The sequence below is a fragment of the Hippichthys cyanospilos genome, chromosome 7, assembly GCF_059441005.1.
Source record: "Hippichthys cyanospilos isolate Australia breed blue-spotted pipefish chromosome 7, RoL_Hcya_1.0, whole genome shotgun sequence".
Lineage (NCBI taxonomy): Eukaryota > Metazoa > Chordata > Actinopteri > Syngnathiformes > Syngnathidae > Hippichthys > Hippichthys cyanospilos.
In genome coordinates, this window is record NC_142375.1 from 10,658,710 (window position 1) to 10,683,093 (window position 24,384).

A 24,384-nucleotide genomic window follows, 5' to 3' on the forward strand; every position below is an offset into this window, starting at 1 on the left:
TTTTCATACTATTGTTGCAAATTTGCAACTCCTGCCTGGAGAGTGAGTGTTAACATTGCAAAATGTGATGATAACTGCTGAACACAACAACAAGATAAAACATTCAGGAACAACTCTCCACATTTTATTCCACTCACTGCACTTCAGGTGTCTATCACAAACAAAAAATAAAAACAAAGTACAAATAAATACATTATCAGTGAACAGATACAATTGGAATGTTTTCACTCAATCATTAAACTCAAAAATGTATTTTTTCCTCAGAGTAACACATACAATTTTTTTTTCAAATAAAGTGCATTAAAAAAACGTTGTAGTCTAAAATGTAACACAAGTGTAAACACTACCGTGTTGTTAAAAGGCCTGAATATGGGAATGATAGTAGTAAACCGTTGCAATTTGACCGAAATAATGTAATTACCCGGTACATAAAAGAATCCAATTCTGACCTGTACAGTATATTTAATAGAAATGGTTGTCCTTTACCTTAAGGAAAATGACCACACATAGAAAACTTAAACAAATGTGTTTTTGCTGAACACAGCTAATACGAGGTCGACTCTTTCGACACATACAGTATAAATGCATATTAAGTAATCAGACTGAAGCTACCAACAACTGTTCTACACCACTTAGGAGGTCCTTCTTTCATTTTTAGTTGGTTTGTTGAGTCACTGAAATGTGCAATAAGTTGGAACCACTGGGGGTCAGTACAGGACCATTAAACAACAAACTGCATGAACCGCATGAACTCCTTTGCTGTACTGCATTTTTTTCAACCACTGTAGAGGGACTAAAAACAGAACTATACCATTATGACATATAGTATCCACATAAGGCATATGCGGATGACAAAATGAATCATTGAATCAAAATAAATTACTGCTTCATAAAAGACAAAATCTTTCGTTTCATGGCCCTGCGATTTATAACCCTCATGTGTGCTCCACACCATAGCTTTCCACATGAATTGTAACTTCCCTCTAATTGACTACAACTGTAGTCTCTGGAAGATCAAACTGATGAATTTAAAATCAAACATCGGATTCATCTGGTCAGTCTATTGGGTATTTGAATGTTTTAAAAATGAAGTGACATTAACCGATTCAAGCAGTTCAGTGGCAATAAACAATGCACTACATTATGAAGTGAGTTCATTTTAGTCCTACTGTCACGCGCACAGTTTGCAAATGTACACTGGCTAGCTACTGTTATGACTTACATGGAGATGAATGTGATCATTGATCTGATTGACGAATACTATATAGCAACATATGTAACCATCTTATGTTTGGCTACCTTACACCACAATATCTTTTATTATATATATAACCCTATTATTTGATATATAACCCACCCTTTGACATCCATTGAGCCCTTTTTGCATTTTCCTTATGCTGCGTCTACAACTTTCTGTTTTCACCTTGTTTGGGCTCAAATTGTTTTGTGCATGTGCTCATATGTCCTATATGTGTGTATTTATGTACTGTGAGCACACAAACAGCAGGCCAATTGTCCCTACCTGCACTGAAAGTTACCTTTTTCTGCCAAACATAACGTGTTTGTCATCATTTCATGATACCACACACGGCATTGAATGCAACTTTGTTGATTTTACGGCTCCTTATGGTTATTAAAATAGGGCATACTGCAAAGAAACAAGTAGGAAAATCAACACTTTACGTAATGGCCGCTGTATCTGTTTGGCACACTAACTTTAAAATGAATGAATGAAAATGTTTGAATTTGAAATATTTGTTCGGAAGTGAACTTATCAAACTTGACCTTTGTCTTCATATGTTATGTAAAGGAAGAACACAAACTGCTTATAACATCTTTGCTTATAGCTTTTCAAAGGTTGGAATGTTAATTGCACGTCACTGTGGCAGACTGGCAAGCATGTGCACCTCACACTGTAGAGGTCATTGGTTCGCTTCGGGCGCCAGCCTCCCTGTGTTGAGTTTGCATGTCCTCCCCATGCCTGTTTGGGTTTTCTCCAGGTAAGCCGGTTTCCTCCGGGTACTCTGGTTTCCTCCCACGTTCCAAAAACTGGCGTAAGGAGGCAATGTTTTTTAGATTATTATTTAGACTATAATCTAGGTTTCAAAAAATGGAAATGCTTTTTTGTTGCTGCTAACCAAGAAATGCCAGGAATTTTTTTTTTTTTTAAAGAGAATGTTTTAGTCCAGCCATTAAAGGGTTAAAAACCGTGATGTGAGAATGATGCGTTGGAAAGCATTTTCCCATTCAAACATAAAAACAACAGTTTCCGTCCAGCATTCTTTTTCTCAATGTGGATGCCTGTTTATATTTTTTGGTAAAAGACTTCTGATTCAAAAATCGATTTTAATGGTAATATTCCCGGATTATAATTATAAAATGTTAACTCTAGTGGTAGTATAATTTCTTTCAGTGTTTCTCAAGCGTGAATGATTATGGAAGTTAACTGCCTGGCAGTGGAGGAACAATTTTTCTCATTGTATGACGACGTTGCGAGTTTTACAAACCATACCATGACAAAACGCACACTCAAATTAGGCCACTTCTCTCACACTGTGCTTTGGAGCGATGCCCACCCCAACCCCTGTCGTCCCTGCCGCTGGCCTGCACTCAAACTGTGCTACACTCGTTTAGGCTTCAGCACATTGGCCACAGTAAGGGACATACTGTACTATGTTCAAGCACAACACTAAGTGCGCATACAGCAATTGTTTTTTGTTTTGTTTTTTTATCGGATGGGCGGCCTGCTGTTTTATTTCCAGTCCTTTGTAATTTCTAAATCAAGTGCGTTGAGCACTGCGCATACACTGTGGCTCTCTTTCAGGCAAACACATTTCATAGCGCTGGGTGCTATGGATTAAAATGCACCAATATCAGCTGCTGACATGTCTGCCTCCTGTGGCAATGTGTGCGTATGAAAGCTTCAATCATAGTGGAGGGAGAAGGGCCGCGGTGGGCCCTCCTGTGAGGAGGAGATAAGCGCTGAGCCTGAGCTGTCAGCACCAGAGCCACCAATAAAAAAAACCCTTGCTCAATTACACACACATGAGCACACGAGTGAGACGTGACACCTTCTGACAGTGCTAAAATAAACAGCCACATGGAGAAAAAAATCCAGCCCAATCATCTCATCGCTGACCCCATGTGTTGTTTGATGCAAACATTCCAGTGTGACCGTGCCACAATTGATGACGAAATAGCGCCACTAAATTTGGTCTTCACAGTTTAGATGACTAAAGCACTTTCGACCTTCTTATACCTACTTGACATGTACAGTACATACCATAGGACATGCATCAAAGTGGACTCACACATAGACATCCGATAAAGTGTTCCACGATACATTAAGAATATTCTTATTAAAATAATCCAAAGTTAATGCACCTTAATAGTGGATTTTTCCCATCTCGGTTGAAGGTAGAATCTGTCAATGATTGGAATCAATAAATAAGATTTGATAAGCTCTAAAATTGGAATGTACAACGTTTTAAGTGCTTGACTCATCCAACGCAGGCAACAAGTTTGTGGTTTCAGTTTCGCTTAGGGATCACATTTTGGTTGCGCTGCCTTCTCGAGGGATGAACTTGCAGGGCTTTGCGTCACCACGGCGGCTAGCCCTCGACCGCCTCCCGCAGGCTCGCATCTTGCTGCCGCAGCCGCCTGCTTGTCGTCCGCCGCCTTAATGGTCTGCTGCTCTTTGCTCCTGGAGCCCTCCTGGGAGCCCAGCTTGATTGGGCCCAGCACATTCTTGGCCACGGTAGTCAGCTGGCTGACGAAACTAGTCTTGTCGCCGGGGGAGACCGGCCGTGACTTGCACAGCGACGGTCCGCAGAGGGAGGGGGTGACCGCGGTCGGGGAGGGGGAAGGAGACGGGGAGTGCTCCTCCAAAACCTCCAGGCGACATTTGTCCTCCCAGTCCAGGGTTCCTCGATAGCAGTTGACTTGCCCCAGCCCCTGTCGGACTTTGCCCAGGCTCAGCTGCGGTCCGTGAGGGGGGACGGCGGGGGCAAGGATCCGAGCTGGCAGTTTGGGGCTCTTGGAAGTTAAATCTGAAGTCCTTGAGTCAGTGCTCTCGGCTTTTCTCATGCTGTCCCCTACGCCTGAGGGTTTCAAGGCTTTCCGCAAAGCGAGTGGACTACCCATCAGCGTAGCGTTAACGATTTTCTCAGGAGCAGCAGCAGCGGCGTTCTTCCGTAAACAAGGCCCATTATTAGTGTCTCCCTCCAGCTTTGGTTCCCTTCCACTTCCTACAAGGTGCTCTTGCGGCGATTTACAACCAAATAGTTTACTTTTGGCTGCCTTGAGGTCTAGCTGCTTGGGAGTTGGACGCTGGGTGATCTTCTCTGACCCCCTATGGCCATCGAGACCATCTCCCGTTTTGGTCGAGTTGCTTGTAGCTGTTGTTGGAGCTTCTCCACTTGGTTTTGCACTCAAGGGCTCCGCATGATGTCTTCTTGTCAACGACGTCTGGAGTGCCGCCGCTTCAACCCGGCTCAGTCGCTCCAGGACCGACTCGCTCCCGACCTCCCGCTCTCGCTCCCTCCCCCTGTCTTTCTCTTCCCTCTCTCTGCCTGCCAGCAGCGTCTCCCTGCTGAGCGGCGACTCTTGCCTGCCTAATCTCCTCACGGGCTTCAACACACGAGTCTCCGAGACCGTGGAAGAAGAGCAGGGCAGGGGTGGAGGATTAGGCGGCAAACTCTCCCCATCTGTCTCCAGCAGACTCTGGAGGCCGAGTTCACACAGGAAGGCATCCTTGCGGTACTCGGAATGTTGCACTTCAAGGCTGTGCTTCCTCAATGGACCCCCGAGTCCTCCCGTTGCACTGGACTGGCTCAAAGGGGAGCCGAGCTTCTCCGCCGACTGCACGCGTTTCAGAAGGGGCGAGCGTGGGGGCTCCGCGCTCTTTGGCCTGGGACGCACCACTGGGGGTGACGAGTGGAGCTTGACAGGGAAGGACTGAGTGGTGTTAGAACTTCCCACAGTGTGGCCCGGTAACGGAGGAGGTGAGGACTGGGTGGGAGACGGGGTGTGGGCTAGCGGGGACAAAGGGATGTTGCCGGCAGACTTGCAACGGGCAGAGCGGTACTGGCGGTGGAGTTTGGGGGAGAGGCCGTGAAGGGAACTGGGTCGCATGTGCTGGGAGGGAGCGGGTGAGTTTGGAGTGCTGGAAGCTGGAGAGCTGCTTTGAGATGAAGCGCCTATTAAAAGAAAATAAGCATATACTGTAAGTAGTCCAGAGTTATTGTTTACAAACTAGGTGCAAAACCGAAACATTCTTGAATCAGATCATTGGCCAGTTAAAATACAGCATAATTGTAGAATCACTCATTCTATTTCAATGACATATTTTTATTGTTTTTTTTTCTTAAGAGTCCAGATGTCCTAATCTCGAGGACTTAGAGTATTTATTTTTACAAAATTAATTCAAATCTTTGGATAAAGGAGGGTCTAAAAATGGTTGACATTAAATACGTTAATTACTAAAGTAATTATCGACTTTATTTAATCAACTACTAATGTAATTGAATAGTTTTGGTAGTCAAGTATTAAAGTGATTACTTCAGGTTCGAAGGTACTAACATAGTTCATTACTTTAAGCAAAGTGATTGCATCCTTTGGGTACTAAAGTACTGAAGAAATCTATTACATTAGTTAGTAAGAGATTAGTTTATGTACATAATTTATGAAACTTTCGTTTTTTAGTACCAAGACCAATTGATTACTTTTAGTACTTTAGTACCTAAAGTAAAGAGAATTTTTCAGTGACAAGTTGAGGCTTGGTTCTACGGAAAAAAATAAAACCAAAAATCATTTGCGAACCACAAATAATGGTTCACAGTTGTTCTAATAAGGTCAAAAACATACCCAGGTATGATGGCTCCGCAGAGGAACGGTAGCCCTGAGTGGGGGACCGGGCAGAGAGGCTGTGAGTCGGAGAGCCGGGAAGACTCTCGCTGGAAGATAGTGAGCGATTCAAAGAGGACAAACTGCGACTGGTGTGGAGAAGATTGGACTGCTTGGTGATCTTGCGAAACAGCGAGCTTCGCTTCTTACTGTGCCATGTAAAAACAACATATATATTTAACACAAAATATATCCAGTCAAATTATATTGTCATACATGCAATTATGAGAGAAAATACTCATGATTCAAGAATTTTCTGGTTGGACGCAACACCAAATGCAGTAAATGTATACATTAAAAAAAAAAAAAACAATCAATAACGTGCACTTTGCTTTTCATTACAAGTACAGTATCTGCTGCATGTTTGAAATGCAGAAATGTACTGAAATCTGAATTAAGTCAAGTTAGAATCCATCCATTCATTTATTTGTCGCTTGTTCATATTGAGTGGTGTTTCTAAATATAAATATATTCTTTATTTATTCATTCATTCTTCTCAAACTTCAGTGTCCATTAAATGCAAGCCTCATTATCCACAGCTCTCTTAATGGATCTGTGCAGTAGCAGCAGCATTTGCTTAGATTAGAATTTCAGTAGTTAATTTATTCATCTTGGATAAGATGGATAGATGAAAATTACAGAGTTATTGTGCACAAACTAGGTGTGTAATTTAGTCGCCGCTCACAAGCAATATTTGTCACAATACTATATAACAGCAACGTGGTAGCTGGTACCTGTCCTGGCCGTCCTTGCCCATGGTCCTCTTGTGTCTCCGGGCCATCTTACACTTATAACTGGCCTTGCGGGCAGGACCCACTTTAATGGAGGTGTTCTCGAACGGCGTGGTTGTCACTGTCACTTTATTGCCGCTCTATGTGGGTGAGACCCAATAAATGATTAAGATGCATAAATGATTTATGCACTCATGCTTAAACCCTTGACTTGTGAAATAAACCAAACACGGCCAACAGCTACTCAATACTTGAATCATTAAATTTACATGCATTATAAACACAAGCACATTCAGTAAATATAATAAACATAATCCTATGTAAACCAATTTTTTCCTACCTTGAGGATAAGCTCAACCACTTCAGTGTGGACCAGACCATGGACCGGCTCGCCATTCACATGAGTGATGAGGTCCCCTGCACACAGACCAGCTTCTTGGGCTGGACCACCTTCCTCTACGTGCTGACACAGAAATAAGGAAAAAATCCTTAATGGCTAAAATACTCAAACGGAAGACATTTTTGTGATGTTCTGCACTGACCAACTTTCACAGTCAGATGATATAAAACAACGGTGTTAAAAGAGCATCTCTGAATTTTAAAACCGATAGATGGACAAGGTTCAGTAATTTCATTAATTAATTAATAAAGTACACGAGTACACAAAAGTTTGGAAACACCCTCTAATTCTTTTTTTTATAACACGAAAAAACTTTTAAAAATCCAGCTTTGAACATTAATACTTAAGTAATTAACATTTTAAAAAACATTGGGGGAATTATTTGGACAGGATTTTTTTCTTAAATAAAAACACAAATCATTGAGAATCTCCAAAGTACACATTATGTGCACATTATGCACATCTTGGTATTTCCTCATTTAGTTTCGTGAACGAATGATGGCTTTATGACCTGCAACGACTTTCACTTCACAGCTGTGCTCTTTCAAAAGACAATATCTTGAATAGCTTGACCTCATAACTCAGTGGTTTTCAAAGTGATGGGGTGACCACTCCCAATGTGGGAAATTTGAAACACACTTAAGCCGCAAGAAAAATATAATTTACTGATATTAACACAAGAAAATGTGAAGAATTTAGGAAGATGAGATTTATTCTGTTTTGCTAAAGTTACTATAGTACATTGTTGCCACCAAACTATTGGTGCGTTTTATACACAGTAACAGAGAAAATACCATAGTTTGACCCTAAAATGACTAGTGCATCCTATACACCGGTGCGTCCTATATTTGGGGATTACAGTATTGAACTGTAAAATGATGATCCAAAAGAAAAAAAGAAAACATTGGTGTTGGTTAAGATGTTTCCATCTTTTTTTTCCATTTCACCTTTGACTGGTACTGTTGAGAGTTTAATATCAACATCCCTTGATTAGCTACCGCATATTCAAGGTCAGGTCATGTGGGTAGCAGCTTTAGCAGGGAAGCCCAGACTTTCCTCTCTCCAGCTTCTTTGTCCAGGTCCTGCGAGGGGATCACTAAGAGTTCCCAGGTCATCATAGAGACATCTCTACTGTGTGCCCTGGGTCATTCCCAGGGCCTCCTTCCCAGAGGTACATGCCCGTAACACCTCACCAGGTAGGCGTCCTGACATGTCCCGAGAGTGAGCTTCTGCAGCCGTGACACAGACCGCCAGGGTTCCCGCCTTTGGCCGCCACCCAGCTCACAAAGCACCCGACCCTTATGGCCCCTCCCACAGGTAGTAAGCCTATGGGAAGGTGGACCCACGTTGCCTCTTACCAGGCCCCATGGGTGCAGGCCTGACCACCTGGGGGTCGCCAGCAAGCGGTGGGGCTTCAGAGGGGAAACGATACCAACATAAAGACTCTGATATTTCTGACACTATGCCAACCAATATTGTGTTCCCTTCATCGTATTATACATCATATTTTAACACAGATAAACTCAATCATTACTACTATTGAATATTAATGACAAAACTGAAAAAAACGCAGCAGAATGATATGTTTGATCAGAGTATGAAGTGAGTGCTCTTTAGACATACTTGATTTATCGAAACAAGTGATCACTAGTTTCTTACCCAGACAATGTGATGCACGCTGTAGATATCACTGTCTCCGATGTAGACCCTGATGGCCCTTAGGGTGAAGCCGTATTTCTTTCCAGACCGATGGATGGTGATGGGCGAGCGCAGCACATTGACAGTCGGGAAGAAGTCTCGACTGGGTGAAGAGTCGCGAGATGAAGGATTGGAGGAGAAAGAGTGGGGGGACATGGGACTAGCCAATGGAGAGAAGCCACCATGCTGCTCCACTGGAAGAGGCAGAGAAGAAGGGACACTCTGTAAAATCACTTTGAGAAGGTACGCCATCATACCATCTATATATATTTGTACTGGTTTCCTGGGGAGGAGGGGGGTTTTGATACATGATTTGCTTTATTGGCTCTCCAGTTTATTCTGATGTCAGTAACACATCCGTTTTTGGCTCCCTTTATTCACTTTGCTGGCATAGGCTTCAGGGCCCTGCGACCCTCGTGAGGATAAGTCGTCAACATGATGGATGAATGGATGTTTCATGGTTTGCCAGAATTTGAATGACACCATGAAGGAGCAGCAGCAGCCACGCAGTGAGAGGAGCAGCTTCAGTCAACAAGACGTTTTACTTCCTGGTTAGAAATGTTAGTACCAGAAAAAGTCATATTTAAAAAAAAAAAAAAAAAAAATCAATTGGAAAACTTCCAAATGTAATTCTTATGCATACATTTAACGGTGTCAAGTTTAAAACATCATGATGGGCCCTTTGGAAAACCAAGTTGTTTGTGTCAATAGGTGATTTGGTATGGTAAGATATATTTTACATTTGGCTTGCCTTCTCACCATGTTCGGCGGTGTATTTTACAGTCATGTAGAGAGCATTAGCGGTGCCAAGGATGAACAAGCTGCGCATTCTCCAGTTTACTCATTGAAAAAAACAGATCGCGTGCTGTACAAGGACGAGAAATCTTGTGACATTTCAAAACTGTGAGCTCTTTAGTATCCCTTTAAATGCCGTTGTGTGTGCTTTCTCATCATACTTACCAGATGGTATGATGACAGACAGGGCAGTGGCCGAAGCAGATTTGATGACCTTGTTTCCAGCTCTGGAGTTACGTTTCTCACCATCTCCAGACAAATGCGGGTGACGCGCCCTCCGGAGGACCAGGTCATTGGTGGCCCGGGGTCCCAGAGGGTCATACAAAGGTGTCATCACATCACGACCGACTGCTGTGGGAGTAGGGCCCAGCGTGTTAATGCTCACAACTCCAGGTGTCTCTCCTTGCTTGGGCGACTTGTCTGTAAAGAATCATTGAAAGTAATGGGAATGGTTTCAAGCATGTCTTGACATCATCAAATCACCCACCTGCTCCATTGATCTCTTTTAAACTGTTCCTTGGCTCTATGAGATGCGTTGACGGAACACCTGTCCCATCCAGGGAGGTTCCCCGAACCCTGATGGGAGTTGGCCTTGTTACAAAGTCAGGTTCGCCCTCGATGGGGGAAGCAAAGCGATGCGTGTCCATCAGCGCTGAGAACCGTCGCCGAGCGCCCAAAGGAGGACTGGCGTCGCCCTCCATGTACAGCGACTCTGAGCAGGAAAGCCGCTTCCTGCACAAAATGCCACAAAAACAAGACGGTAAAACCATTGAGCTTCATTTGATTTTGAAAAAATGTACTCTCAAATCCTATACACTCACTTTTTCAAAGAAAGTATTCAGTTAACTGGAGCGATGAACCAGATACCTACCATGTAACAAAGAAACTAATATGTAAGGTAATAAAGCAGCTTATCAATCAAGGTGCTCACTCTTGGTTGAATTCAGAACGTATGAATGATTCATTTCATTTGAATTTAGCTTGATGAATTTTGTTTTAAGGACTTGAAAAAAGTTATGGAGATAATTACAACCTATTTCTGTTGCATGCACACTCTTATTGCAAATGGATAAAACCAGCAGGTATCGGCAGCGTGACAAGCATAGCTGTAGCGGCACAGCAGAATTATGTTTAATAACTCCCAGGATCAGCTTGCATTTTTCATTGTGTCAGGCTAAAAATGGAAAAACTGCAGCCGTGAGAAGACTCTTAGATTTCTTATTTAACACCCTAGTGACAGATGAGTGGTGAAGGAGCCGCATCTGCCTATTATCAAGTATGACTGAAGCACTTGTCGAAGTTTGTACCCAAAATCTACTTGCAATCAGTCTTTTTAAGAAGTATAGTGTGGGTTTTTAGGGAGAGAAGCAGACAGATTGGGTTTATTTAACATAGCGCAGAAAAAAATGACACCAACAGGGACATATGGGTTCTGATTGCAAGCTTCTGACTACCAAAGTCAGAGGTGTCAAACTCAAGGCCCGGGGGACAGGCCTCGCCTGCCACACGCGAACCAACATTTTAACTTGGCATGTGTAATAATACAGAACGTGGAGATTTAGCAATTCTTTTTGTAACCCTTTTTGCAACGTCAACAAAATAAATCAACAATGTATTTTCCTTGACTTTTAATTTCAATATTAATCATCATTTCTATAAGTAATAATGTGATGAGACCAGCAATTTTTTTATTTGTTTTGATGTCATGACAGCCGTTAAAAAAATTGTTGGACTAGGGGTAGGGAGCTTTAGTTCCTCGAGAGCCGTAGCCTGCCTGTTTTTAATGTGTCGCAACTGATTCAAATGATCAGCTCATCAGCAAGCTCTGTGAAAAACTGATAATGATCCTGATTATTTGAATGAGGTGTGTTGAAAGTGAAAGCTCTTGAAAACAAGCAGAATATGGCTTACGAACCAGAATTTCCGACCCCAGAGATAGACACACTCGAAGTAAGCCAAATGGGCTCTATTTTTTGCTCAGGCCAAATCTCGCGCACAGTGTGGATTAACTGTGTGCATTACTCGAATTTTGCTTTTCTTTTTTTTTTCTTTTTTTTTTTATATTTGTGGTATTTTCATAGACACCAGCTTCTGGAAATGGGCCTTTGCGATGAGTGCGAAATTGGTCAAATTCACCAAAACCACATTAGGACACCTGACACATAACTCAGACCTGCTTTAGCTAAGCTAAGGTCTACTTTACTTTCTGTCATCAAATTGTCAGGTGTGCCAGGGACATGTAATAGGAAATGCCCTTGGTCCGCCGAAGCATCAAGTATGATAAAAACCAAAAACACAGTAAACTAGTGTAACCCACACACTAATGTAAACTAGTGTGACAATGAAGGTGCTCAAATTTTTAAATCTGTCTGCAAAAACACAACCGTATACTCACAACTTTAAAAAAACAACATGTCTAGACAAGTTACAGAGTGGCTGAAAGTGGCGGTACAATCAAATTATGTTGATGAATATCCAGAGCTTTTGTTGCGCTGCTTACATTTCAGGAGAGCCAGTCCTCCAACTCTTGTCCCGCATGCTAAAGCTTCCTAGGCTCTCTCTCTTGGTCACTTTGTCCTCCCTTGAGCCCCTGTGCTCCCGACGGGACACAGAGGAGGACACTTTCTGCTCCAGTTGAGAGAGATGCTCCATGCTGCTGTAAACCTACAGAAGAAATAAAGGAAAAACTAAGGACATGTGGCCAACACCTCCTTGCATTAACATGTAATGCCCATGTTATTGGAAAGTCAATGTTCAGGAGCAATTAAAATACAGGAAGCTGACAAAAGGTGCCAAGTAAAAATGGATTCATACTCTCTCCAACACCTGTAAACTATTGTTATTTACAGTACGTACAATATTATGAGTTAGAATTCTCCTACAATGTTGCTCAAACAAAAACTCGCAACCAAATCTTCAACATAACTGGCCTGCATACTTTATTGAAATAAGATTGGGCACTCTACAATGGAGGCCAAAAGCTACCGATGAATACAACAGAAAGTACGTCACTGAGAAATGTATCCATGAATATTACTGTTTTCAAATAAGGTCATGCTTTCCAATCATATTGAATGTTGCGAAAAGTAAAACCTAAGACTAATAGTGCCAGTGCTGTGCGTACAAGCAACCAAACATTCACACATCTTAGTTGTTACCTGCCACAATAATGTGTGTGGGGGAGGACAACAAAAGAAGAGGAGGCTGAATCAAGAGAAACTGGAATGGATCTATTCACCATAGTAACAAGGAACAGCTAAAGACTTAGCGGAAAATGATGTCGACAGAATATAATTTGTTGCATGTTTCATTAACATACAATATATGGAGGCTATTCACATTTTCATTTACTATTACGTCAACTTTTCAATTGAATTGGAATTCCTAAAGGAAAAGTCAACTCAAAAATGTCCTTTATAATATCCTTTGTGCATCCCCCCCTCCTTCCCCACAAGTCTAGCATCTCAGGGTGCTTGCCTTTTTTGCTACATTTTGTCAACTGAAAATGACATCCGGTAATGTCTATTCATGGTGCAACTTGCGAACATCACATGACCATGTTCAGAAGATGACAAGGTTTTTAAGGCAAAAGGGGTGTGTGGGGTGGGGGCGGACGCTATTTTTTTTTGTTGATATTACATTTGTACCACGTACTGTATGTTTTAAATGCCTATTTAAAACCCAGTAGTTCTCAGCCTTTTTTCAGTGATGTACCCCCTGTAAAATATCTTTTCAAGTACCCCTTAACCAGTGCAAAACATTTTTGGGTGGGGAAAAAAAAAGTTAAAACATGCCATCAGTGTCTGATTTATAAACTTCAAAGCCTTTCAAACTTCATTTGTATTGTTCAACCAAAAAAAAAATCAACCTAAAGTGTTCTCTTTTGGATCATGGAAGAAATATTTTATCAAAAAGAAATAACTTAATTATTAATACATTTATTATTACATTACAATTATTACATATTTTTCCACAAAAACATAATCAACACAGTGTCAGACCTGTTCTCAAAATAAATATAAATAAACATTTTTCCACAGAAAAATATTAAACTTAAAGTGTCCTTTTTTGAGATAACAGTAGAGATGCGTTCCTTGAAAGAAATCATTAGCACGACAGGTAACGAGAGGTGGCGCATGACAAATTGGGTTCTACCATTCTAGTATGGGGGAGAATCTGAGCTATTACAATAATTAAATTGAATAACCTACTGGACATAAAATTAGTTTTATGAACTTATATTTTCCTGAAACAATTCAATAATTCAGTAATTATTTTTAAGGATTTCTGCATGTTTGTGTATTTGTTTTATTTAAAATATCGAGTACCCCCTGAATTTCCTTCAAGTAGCCCCAGGGGTACTAGTACCCCCATTTGAGAACCACTCATCTACCCTAACAACATAAAGTTAATCAAATCAAGAGCTCTCAAATTTTGGGGTGCTTGGATCTACAGGCGCTTTTGCACCTTCAGCGAATGGACTACACACGAATATGAATTAACAGAGTTTATAGAACTTACAACAAACCAAGCACGTGTGAATGATGTTTCATGCCACAGTTAGAATAGTTTGTAACCCTGGTTAAGATGGACCTTCCAAAGTAAAAGTCTATTAATAAAATAGTCATAAATTACTTCCTGGTAAACACAAAATAGATTAGCATGACTGAAAAGCGTGTTAAAAGATTAAAACATTCCAAATATAATTTGGTATTATTATTTTTATGGTCAATTTAAATGATTAAATGACCCTTAATTTTTATTTTGAACGTCGCGTAGCAGGATGGGCACGTGACCATGATTGCGCACTTGACTTTTTTTTTTTTTTCCCGTTCTGGCTGTTGGAGAAGTCGCGGTTGTATTTATATCACAGCGAGAAGTTTTTGAGAAAAAAAGTCAATGGAACTCTTTTGTTAATTCTTTTTGCCACGACAAAGGATTTTTGTCCGGTTCACAACTTGTCTTCCACGTCTTTAAATCGGTTCAAACCCACTGAACGATATAGTCTTGACGGTGGACTTCCAAGTTGTGCGATTCAAGATGGCGAGCTACCCTTGAGCTCCGCGGATCGTGCCTCGTGCGGGAGCAACAGAACTTGGACACAACTGAACATTGCCACGAACCTGGTAGGATTGATCCATTTTTCCCTTCACCACTGTGGATTACAGTTATAAGGATCGAACATTCAGGACGTCCAGAAGAACTATAAATCGGGATTTAATCTTGGAACCTCAGACAACGAGCATTTGACGTTACGCATTCGCGAATTGTTGGACTTGAACGTTGTCACTTGTATTCCCATGGAAATGCTGTGAAGTATTATTCTTTTGTAAAACAACAATAATACTAAATGGTTGAAATTAGAGTGTACTCAAAACAGATTAAAGACATAAAATTCGAATTAATAATATAACAACCCGGGTTGAGAAAGAAGTCAATTTAAACTAAATAAGTTAAAATAGACAAGGTAGATAACCAAAATCAACAGAAGAGGGAAATAGTCTTGTATTTTCTCACTCTCATGTTGAATTCTATGTTTATCTGTGTGTATGTTGCTGTATGTTAATTGTGTGTTTTCTTTTCAACTAAAATAAGCCGGCTGTTAAACTTATTTTCCCTGGTCCGTGATCATTTATTTGTTTTTTATTTAATCACTTCTCTAGTAGACGAACTTAGCACTAGTCCAATTATTAGAAATTACTGTAAGCACTTGGAAAGTGTTACAAGTTACAGAATTGTTTTGTAAAACCCTAAAAGACAAAATAACAAGAAAGAAATACAGAAATGAAAAACAATCTGGAGACTGCAATTATGTTTGGCCTCATAATGCGTCACGGTCAGAAAAGTAAAAACGATTGCTCATTTAGTACAACAAACGTTTCGAGTCTGTCAGGGCCAATTTTTTGTGGGTGCTCATGGGCCAGGCGGTAGAGCAAGCAGTAACGGAAGGGTCATCTGTTCGAATCCCACTCTGTACAAGTCATGTTCCGTTGAGTTCTTGAACAAGACACTTCACCCACCACAGAAATGGCAGTCGCGCTTACGTTAGCCTGCCCCAGGGTGGCTGAGGCTACATAATGCAGTTATGTATATGAATATTTGAGTGCATGAAAAATGTATCCATTGTAAAGCGTCTTTCAGTGTCCAGAAATATAAAGCGCTACATAGTAAAATGATGCGTTATTATACCTCTACAAATGCAGAGGGCTGAGCAAGTATGACAAGGTAGACATAACTCAGCTGGAAGTAGAACTGTAATCAAAAAAATGACAGCGAGAACAAGCTCAGAGAGATAAATAGGAGAGGTTGACAGGAGATTCCGACCTTGCTGAATCGAGGGGAGCAGGAGGAAAACTGTCTGATCTCCACCGGCTCGTCATCGTTGGTGTCGTCCCCGTCGTACGTGTTGATGTGGTGGTAACGATCGGAGCGTGCTGGCAGAGGTCGTAAAAAATATATGAGGTGCCACTTGAATGTGTGACAGAATCACTGCACACCCTAATAGAGATATAGCGTACTATCAAAGTAGCTGGTGTCTTCCTCCGACTCCAGGTGAGGGACGAACTCCGCTTTCTGCCTCAGCAAACTGTTCCAGTCGAGCTCGGTGAAGAACGGGTGTTCCTTTACTTCAAACGCTCCGCCTGACACACACACACACACAACTCTGTGAGTTAATGTGCTTCTGGAAAAAGGCTATAGGTGAAGGAGTTAGCGCATGAGTCAACACCTGTGCCCAGCCTGACGAGAGGATTGGTCTGGAGCAGGGCCGAAATGAGGCCTTGTGCCTCCTCAGGTAAGGCGTCGTCGCCATCAGGCCAAACCATATTATCTGATGGAACAAGAACGGACATGCCCGACAGATACTCTGCATTAAATACAAACATTACCGTAAAAAAGGCTCATCGTCAAATAGTTGGTATACATGAATAATACTGTGAGGGTTTTGTATATCACGATCAACCCGCGTTTATGCGATGGATACATTCCAGTCACCAATACGTAAAAATCTGTGATATGGAAAAACCATGAAAATATTAAAATAAAAAAACAAACAAACAACGAAAACCTTTTTTTTTTTACATAGTTTACATGATTTAGCTTATTAAAACACATATTTTAAACACATTGCAAACACATTTGTACAGGTAGAATGATTAATCGGCAACTAATTAATAATCATGTTAATCATTAACCGCTGATGGCAAATTGATTGAGAATTACTGAAACACCTTGGACCAAGGACTGCATGAAATCATGTCATTGAAATGTAAATCGAAATATTTTCCTTTTTGCCTACCAAAAGATGAACAAAAAAAGTTCACTCTGTCCGATGATCACTGCCATTAACAACGTGTTCTCACCTGTGATGACCTGTCCAAAGAGCTCCTCAGGAGTGTCTCCAAAGAATGGCACACAGCCCACTAGGAACTCATAGAGGATGATTCCCATTGCCCACCAATCTACCGGCTTTCCATAGCCCTGACGGAGAATTACCTCTGGGGCGATGTACTCTGGGGTACCGCATACCTGAGGAATGAAGAAGGGGGTAAAAAAGATGGGGAAACAACAGGGTTGGATTGTGTGAGTACAAAGCTTGGCTTGTTAGATTCCCGTGCAGAAGGCAAAAAGAGTTGCCAAGGGGACTCATGCATCACACTGACTGATTACGACTACGATCATTTATAAAGCGCATAAACAATAGCTATAATGGGATTGCCACAAAGATGGAAAGCGGCACGCCTCACTGGTTCGGGAAGCGTGATTTTGCGAAGATGAACAACTTGGCAGTAAGGCTCGGCTAGAGTTGGACGCTTGAGCGTAAAAGATGGAATGATTTTTTGATTGCCATTTGTTCAAGCATTTATCAAATATCTTTATTTGGAGTCATTGTTCCGCTTGTTTAGGAGACCCGGAGAAAAGCACCTGCTTATCCAGGAACTCTCTGGCGTCCTTCTCAATGTGTCCTTCGTACAGATTGGTGGTGAGGCTCATCAGGCCCATTTTAGACAAGCCAAAGTCTGTCAGCTTGATGTGGCCCATAGAGGTGATCAATAGACTACAACGGAAGAGACAAAAGCTGGCATCACACAACAGCCATACATTGCAGTATATTTGCATATGGGTTTTGACCAGACCTATTGCACAATAAATAGTCAGAGGTCTATTATGGTGTCATTTGATGACCCAGTAAAGAGGTGGCAGTCAAATCTATATATAACTATATATAATACTGTATAACTGTTGACAGTACAGGTATGCTTAGTTGAAATGGTTTATGCCCCCCTTCATCATTTTACAATATTTTTAATTATGGGTAGACTGGATAATTCTACAGACATCAATTATGAGAGTCCTGCCTGGACATCTTCCTGTGTAGTCAAAGTGTTAATTAAGTAAATATTAAAAACATAACAATTTGTGAAACCCTATGTTTCCTTTATTCAATAATGTCTGTTTTTCTTTTTTGAATCATCATGAAATGAGAGTGAACATATGTTCAGTGTCCCAATTTTGTACAAAATTCATCCAAAAACGTAAACAACGAAAAAAACATGAATGCTAATCCCTTTTAGATCTGCAGAAGAATAATGGATGGCTGTCCACTTTGTTTTTAATCAAATCATGGTCTCAAACGCAATATGAAATGCTTGCTGAAACATATAAAATAAAATATAAAATATCAACATTTCTGTTACAATAAACGGTCTGTAGGTGTTCCGAATTAAGAACATTTATTTGTGTCAAATTTTATTCTCACTTTGATTTGAACTTGAAATGTTGCGAAAATTCCACAAAATTAAAAAAGTCATGTTGCACACTTAAGATGAACTCACACGTGCAACATTTGCACACATGAAACAAGGTATGTTCTTTATACGGTTTTAGGCCACTAAAAGATCATTCCCACCACCGATGGTGGACAAGGAACTAAAAAAAAAAAAAAACAAGGCCCGGGGGCCAGATACAAGTCAATATTTTCATGGTTGTATATTAGTTAGCAGAAAATCGAAATTACTTTCAAATGTTGGCACAACTCTATAGTAGAAGAGCCATGGATGATTTTTCACTTTTGTGAATAGTCTTCTGAAGGTTGATGTAGCAGGTGGAGCGCAGCTGATCCAAATTGGATTGTTTGGCCTTGGCGGAGGTCTGTGCTGTACGGAATGCCATTTGAGTTTGTCAAGTATCCAGCCTTGTCCTTTTGGTGTTTTTTTTTTTTTTTTTGCTAGCCATTGAGGTCTTATTAACTAGAAAAAAACGATATGGGTGTGTGAAGCCACTGTGCTACTTCAATGAAGATAGGTCCTGGTAACTTCATTTAGATTAAAAAAAGGGGCTCTACACTGGCCTTGCTGCAGTCCCATGTTCATTAACTGCCAAATATATTTAACAGAGGCACTTTAATTTGGAAAATATAAAACATAAAATGTTGTACAACCTCCCCTTCAAGGCATAACTTGTGTAAAAGTGAATAAAGGTAAAGTGACAGACAAAATGAAATGCTTCCACCTAACTTTTAATCCTAAATATTTTTTTAAAAAGTTTCCTGAGCTATATTTTTGGTTCATTATTTTACCTTTGAAGTAACACAACATTGTAGTCAATTCAATAAACAGTGCTACAGCGCAGATTTCATACTTTCTTAATGAAAATGTAAAACACAGAAAGTTAATGAAATATTTTGCTTTGTCATAAAATTAGCTGTCTGTAACCCACAATAAAAAAGTCAGGCAATTTTAGCTTTCTTGAAAAAACCATGAAAGAACAAGCATCTTGTGGATCCCCTTCTGTTCATACTATTTCACAATCACATTGTAAACATAGCAAGCATACAGATCAGTGAGGACTGACTTGTCTGGTTTCAGGTCTCTGTGAACGATGCCATAGTTGTGCAAGTACTCCAGGGCCAAAACGGTCTCAGCGAAGTACATCCTGGCCAGCTCCAAAGGAAGAGCTCCAATGTTTTTCAACAGGGTTGCACAGTCACCACCTGCACTCATGTGTGTTAACACCATGCACGACTCATTGTACATCCTTGCTCAATTTGACGCTGCAAACACATGACGAGTAATTACTCAAAGCTGTAGCTCTAAAGTGCATGGAAATAATTCAGCGTGCAGTATAGATGTCAGGAAACATCTGATGACGACTTATTGCTGTCCATTATAAAGAATTAGCCATTTTCATTTCTGCGCTATCAATTTGCACAAGCATGCTGAGGACATGCATACGCCACACATGGGAGGCCGAAGCCCAATATGAATACAGTGCCAGGTCATTCCTATTATTTTGTGAAGTCATTGGAAGTAACATCCAGGAAACAAAACAGCCGTGTCTTAGTCTTACCTTCGACGTACTCCAGCACCATGCACAAGTGTCTGCGTGTTTCAAAGGAACAGAACATGGAAACAACGAAGGGGTTCTCCGCAAAGGTGAGAATGTCTCTCTCGACAAAGGCCTGCTGGATTTGGTTCCTTAAGATCAGATTCTGTTTGTTGATTTTCTTCATGGCAAAGCGCTGCCGGGTCTCCCTGTGGCGCACCAGATACACGGCCCTGGAAAGACAAGACAGCAAGATTGACACCTGACGCAAAATGGGAATTGATATCCTACTTCTGAAAATACTATTTTTGTTGCTTTATCAGTAAATCGATTAAAACATACACAAAGTGTTCAATAATAGGCTCTTCTAAAGTCAAAGAAACAGATATGTTAAATTACATGTTACATAATTGTGCAACGTCGTAAAGTGTCTTACCCGTAAGCGCCATTGCTGATTAGTTTGATGCTCTGAAAATCTTCTTCGCTTGGTGGCTTGATGGCTCGCCCCTTACCCTGGAAACAAAGTTAAGATATTATGCACGTAAAAAAGGAGACTCAGTTTAGGTGAGTGTTTTTTCCCCTCTATTTTACTTCTGTTGAGGGGAGGATTTTTTTTGCATTATTGTTGACTTGGATTATCCAAAAATGTTCACATATTTACAGGGAACGTTGTAGAAAGGTGAGAAATGTGCCAAAGAAGGACCAATAAGATTTTGGTGCCAAACCGTATAGTTCAGAGCTGGTTTCTAATTTTAGTTAGAGCTGGTTTATATTTTTTTCCACATTTGTAAAAACAGGTAAATCCAAAATTTCAAAAATCAAAAAGAATAACAGCCAATACATTTATTTGCATTGGACTTGTACCTTCTTAGTAAATGAATCCATTTATAAACATTTAAAAACTACAAACTGAATATTTATTATTCAGCCTTTATGTGCTGGATCATACACAGTGAAGGACATGTGTACAAGCACATTTGTCAGATCGATTGTGTGCTACTGTATTTCATTTTGAAGGCTACCTCTGTTGAGTCATCGGTCTCTGGCGTGTGTGGACCTTCGCTGTCGTAGCTGTCAAGACTCACAATATCTGGGGGACAAACGTAATAGTTAACAAGCAAACCGTGCTTCCACACAAAAAGAATTGCTTATTTTAGCTACAGCGGCAGGTGTCTCATCTCACAACGCGCACGTCGCGGATAAAAAGCGAGTCCGTGTCAGAGCACCACAGCAAAATGTGTCACACAGCATAAAGAAGAATGCGCCTATTAATTTCCCATGTTTCCTTCAGCACTGCCGCCCACTCATCCTGTTCTCTGCCAGCAGAAAGCTGCTAATTTCCACTGTTCTTGTACCACAATTACCGTGCATGACAGCTGCTGCAGAACACTGATTATTATTTAAATGCTTCGTTAAAGCAAAAAAAAATAAAAAAAAGATTTCGCAAAGCGCTTGATGAAACAGAAGACCATCAATTGTGTCAATTTGGGTTTGATGTGGCACACACAGTCTCTATTGTGTGCCAAGAAAAATAAAATGGGAGAAGAGATGTGGTTGGAGAACATGTGCCCACGTGTAAAGTAGCAGAAAAAAAGGTCTTATCTTCAGCAGAAATGATCAAAAAGCTGCCAAATCATTCTCATGATTTATAAAAGAGTCATTCCAGGCCATTTATCCCATCTGACTGGTGCTAATTGAAGGTTTGGAGGCGGTGATGGAGGCGCTAGAGTTTCAATGATTAATTAGAGATGCTGATGCTGCCACACGTCTACCTTCCAGCAGCTTAAATTCCAGATGTCACATATCGTCTCATCTAGAATGTCGACAAATATCTCATTAATATGCTATACGACAAAAGGTTTGGTCCAAAAACAACAGGCAAATTGGCATGCAGTTGTCAGAGTTTTCTACAAGGTATTGCAGTGTGTCAGGGGGAATTGTTGTCCATTCATTCCCAATAACTAGGTGAAAGGTTACTGAGAAAAGAGAGCATAGCAGGTCATAAGGGCACAAGTCATGGGGGCCGCTACACGTTCAGGTGACCAAATGCATTTAATTTCCTTTGACAAAAGGTCAAAATGGAATATATGTTTTGAAATCTTTTGCCACTATATTAATTGCTCTGCAGTTGCTTAGTATGGTCATATAACGTATTTGTCAGATTTTCCATGTTTATCTCTTTCGAGCAGTGACTGAAACAACAAATAGTTATCCTAGCTTTTTCAAAGTCTAAACTCCTTCCATTTCCAAGTCAAATTTTCAGTCTTGTTCAGAGTCTAGTTAACGATGGTCGATGTGCTTATGTTAGAATAGACTTTCTTCTCAGTCTAAATTCTGCCATCTGGCGATATCTACAATAATGGTCTACTATAAATCAATAGCTGTTTTTACCTTTTCCAGTGAATCATTCTAGTATTGCCAATGATTTGGTATTAATGTTTATGATAAAAAATGAACAAAAGTGTCATTTTGAATGTCACGTGATCCCAAACACGTGATCATTGCAACAGTCAGAACAAACGCGATGGCTCAATGCCTCGGTAAAGAGCCAATGGTGTCTATTGTGTGGGGGACAACGCCAAACGTAGAGAATCAATGAGGTGAGGCAGGTGTAAACTCAACACACGTAAATTAATCAACCGGAAGAACAAGAATGACTGATTATCTAAGTCCAAACAAAATAAAGTAACAACCAAAAATTAAGAATCTACACACCAAAAAAAAACAAAAAACCTCAGACTCAAGACTATGAAAAACAGGAATGGAACAACAATTATATAACAGCGACAGACTAGGCAGAAGACAATAACACAACAAGAAATGAAAGGAAACAGGAAACTATATACTGTACATGCCAAACTGACACGACAACAATGAACACCTGGGCAAGACACAAGTGGTACTGGGAGATGATTGGCTGACACATAGGAACAGGTTGTCGAGGATAGTTACAATCAAATTAACAAGACCCTGACAAAAGCGGACATAAAACATCAACAATTAGAAACAAAACATACCCAGAACATGAAAGGAATAGAAAACACCAATACCTCCCAAGAAAGTAACAAATACCACTCAAGAACATGACTATTTGCGCCCAACCTACATACAGTGTATTTTTTATTTCGTTTTTGCAAGTTTGATTATGGTAGATGAGTTTATATTTTGAAACTGGCCAAAAACTACAGGCTATAATTTAAACAAAAACTTTTTGATGGAAAAATAAAGTTTCTTCTCCTTTTCTATTTCCTCTCGCTTACCTTCAAGGGGGTCCCTGGTGAGCCCTAGCTGGCTGATGATGTATCGAGGGATGTCCGCCTTCATCAACTGGCCCTCCTTGGCGTGGTCCTCTGCTGCCTCCAACAGATGGTAAAACTCTTCTGGATTAAATTCCTGTTGCGTGAGCACAAAGAGCAAAAAGCCTGAAATAGGGGCAGAATGCCTCATGGTAATGAAACGGATGCGGAGAAATAAAAGCAGATTGGGTTTCTGTGCAACGTTTTGAAACGCTACCTTGTGTGTGTGTGTGTTCAAGCCCAAACAATGTCTTCTAACACATTTATATAGGTGTGAAAGAGAACTTACACGAGACACAAGTGTTAATATTTTCAAAAAGGTTTCAAACAAAAATGTCAGGGCTGGAAATATCTTTCATGAACAAATGCTAACAAACGGGAAAAAGAATTGATATTCATAGAGTTCACTTCTAGTGTCAACTTAATTTCCATAATGTAATTAAACTTACTTAATTGTTGGTTGCTTTTGACTTTGACCTTCAGTATTCACGCCAAAATTCAATGGTGACTAGGGACAAGGTCAAGACTAAATGCACAACAAATCATTTTGATGGATTAAAATGGCTCACGGACCTTTCAAATCAAATCATTTTGTCAGTAGATTGGCTTGTGAGGAAACAATAACAAAACCATTTATTGATCAAAAATGCCCCAAATGTAATGTCAAATATTAACATGTGTACATGTACTGTAACAACATAATTTAGGATTATGTTCTTACATAAGCTATAACTTATTTTTCACATGAACCTTGTTGAAACATATAAAGCACAGATTATCGTAGATGAGATTTTATCTTTTTACTTTGTGGCCATAAAGAATATTATTGTATATTGGACGACAGCTGCGGTCAGTGAGTGTTCCTCTTCATTCGTCATTTAACGTAACAAGCAATTGCAAAAGTGCCACACAAATCATAGTCACAACACAAACAGAAAATAACAACGCGGTCTTGTACAACAGCCAACTTTAAATTACTTTTCTAAAAGAGATCCCTTTTTCCTGTTTTGGTGTCCTCTGGGATCACATAGCGATTTTGATTACAAGGCAGGGCCGGGGGGCTGCCAACATCATTTCCTCCCATGTTCTCACGTATCTGCCACCCCCCCACATCTACTCCTTCTTGACCAGAAAGAAAAGAACGAGCAAGGAAGGATTAACCTCCCACTCTGAAGGCTTGCTCTCTCAAGGATCCTATTTTTGCAGCTAACTGCCCCCTGACTAGCTGGCATTCCTA

The 24,384-nt window shown here is 40.5% G+C and overlaps 1 protein-coding gene and 1 long non-coding RNA gene across 3 annotated transcripts in view; one reads left to right on the top strand and one right to left on the bottom strand.

The window, feature by feature from the left end:
• Nucleotides 1–102: 102 nt before the first annotated feature.
• The window catches only part of LOC148421019 (microtubule-associated serine/threonine-protein kinase 1-like), a 68,625-nt gene continuing 44,343 nt past the window's right edge, over nucleotides 103–24,384 (bottom strand). For both annotated transcript variants that reach the window (XM_088418738.1, XM_088418739.1), the window contains 18 exons: nucleotides 23,112–23,244; nucleotides 20,874–20,941; nucleotides 20,288–20,364; nucleotides 19,876–20,084; nucleotides 19,381–19,519; nucleotides 17,452–17,584; nucleotides 16,890–17,055; nucleotides 16,256–16,357; nucleotides 16,047–16,169; nucleotides 15,853–15,962; nucleotides 12,029–12,192; nucleotides 10,016–10,260; nucleotides 9,694–9,948; nucleotides 8,695–8,927; nucleotides 6,976–7,098; nucleotides 6,639–6,775; nucleotides 5,866–6,053; nucleotides 103–5,198 (listed from right to left, as the gene is read on the bottom strand). In XM_088418738.1, coding sequence (XP_088274864.1) covers nucleotides 3,541–5,198; nucleotides 5,866–6,053; nucleotides 6,639–6,775; nucleotides 6,976–7,098; nucleotides 8,695–8,927; nucleotides 9,694–9,948; nucleotides 10,016–10,260; nucleotides 12,029–12,192; nucleotides 15,853–15,962; nucleotides 16,047–16,169; nucleotides 16,256–16,357; nucleotides 16,890–17,055; nucleotides 17,452–17,584; nucleotides 19,381–19,519; nucleotides 19,876–20,084; nucleotides 20,288–20,364; nucleotides 20,874–20,941; nucleotides 23,112–23,244 — 4,263 coding nt within the window. In that variant the 3' untranslated portion in view covers nucleotides 103–3,540. The remainder of the gene's footprint in view (nucleotides 5,199–5,865; nucleotides 6,054–6,638; nucleotides 6,776–6,975; nucleotides 7,099–8,694; nucleotides 8,928–9,693; nucleotides 9,949–10,015; nucleotides 10,261–12,028; nucleotides 12,193–15,852; nucleotides 15,963–16,046; nucleotides 16,170–16,255; nucleotides 16,358–16,889; nucleotides 17,056–17,451; nucleotides 17,585–19,380; nucleotides 19,520–19,875; nucleotides 20,085–20,287; nucleotides 20,365–20,873; nucleotides 20,942–23,111; nucleotides 23,245–24,384) is intronic.
• LOC148421020 (uncharacterized) lies at nucleotides 7,677–10,327 on the top strand. Its single transcript, XR_015866077.1, has 4 exons — nucleotides 7,677–8,976; nucleotides 9,128–9,293; nucleotides 9,697–9,921; nucleotides 10,089–10,327. It is a non-coding gene; the product is annotated as an uncharacterized LOC148421020 (long non-coding RNA).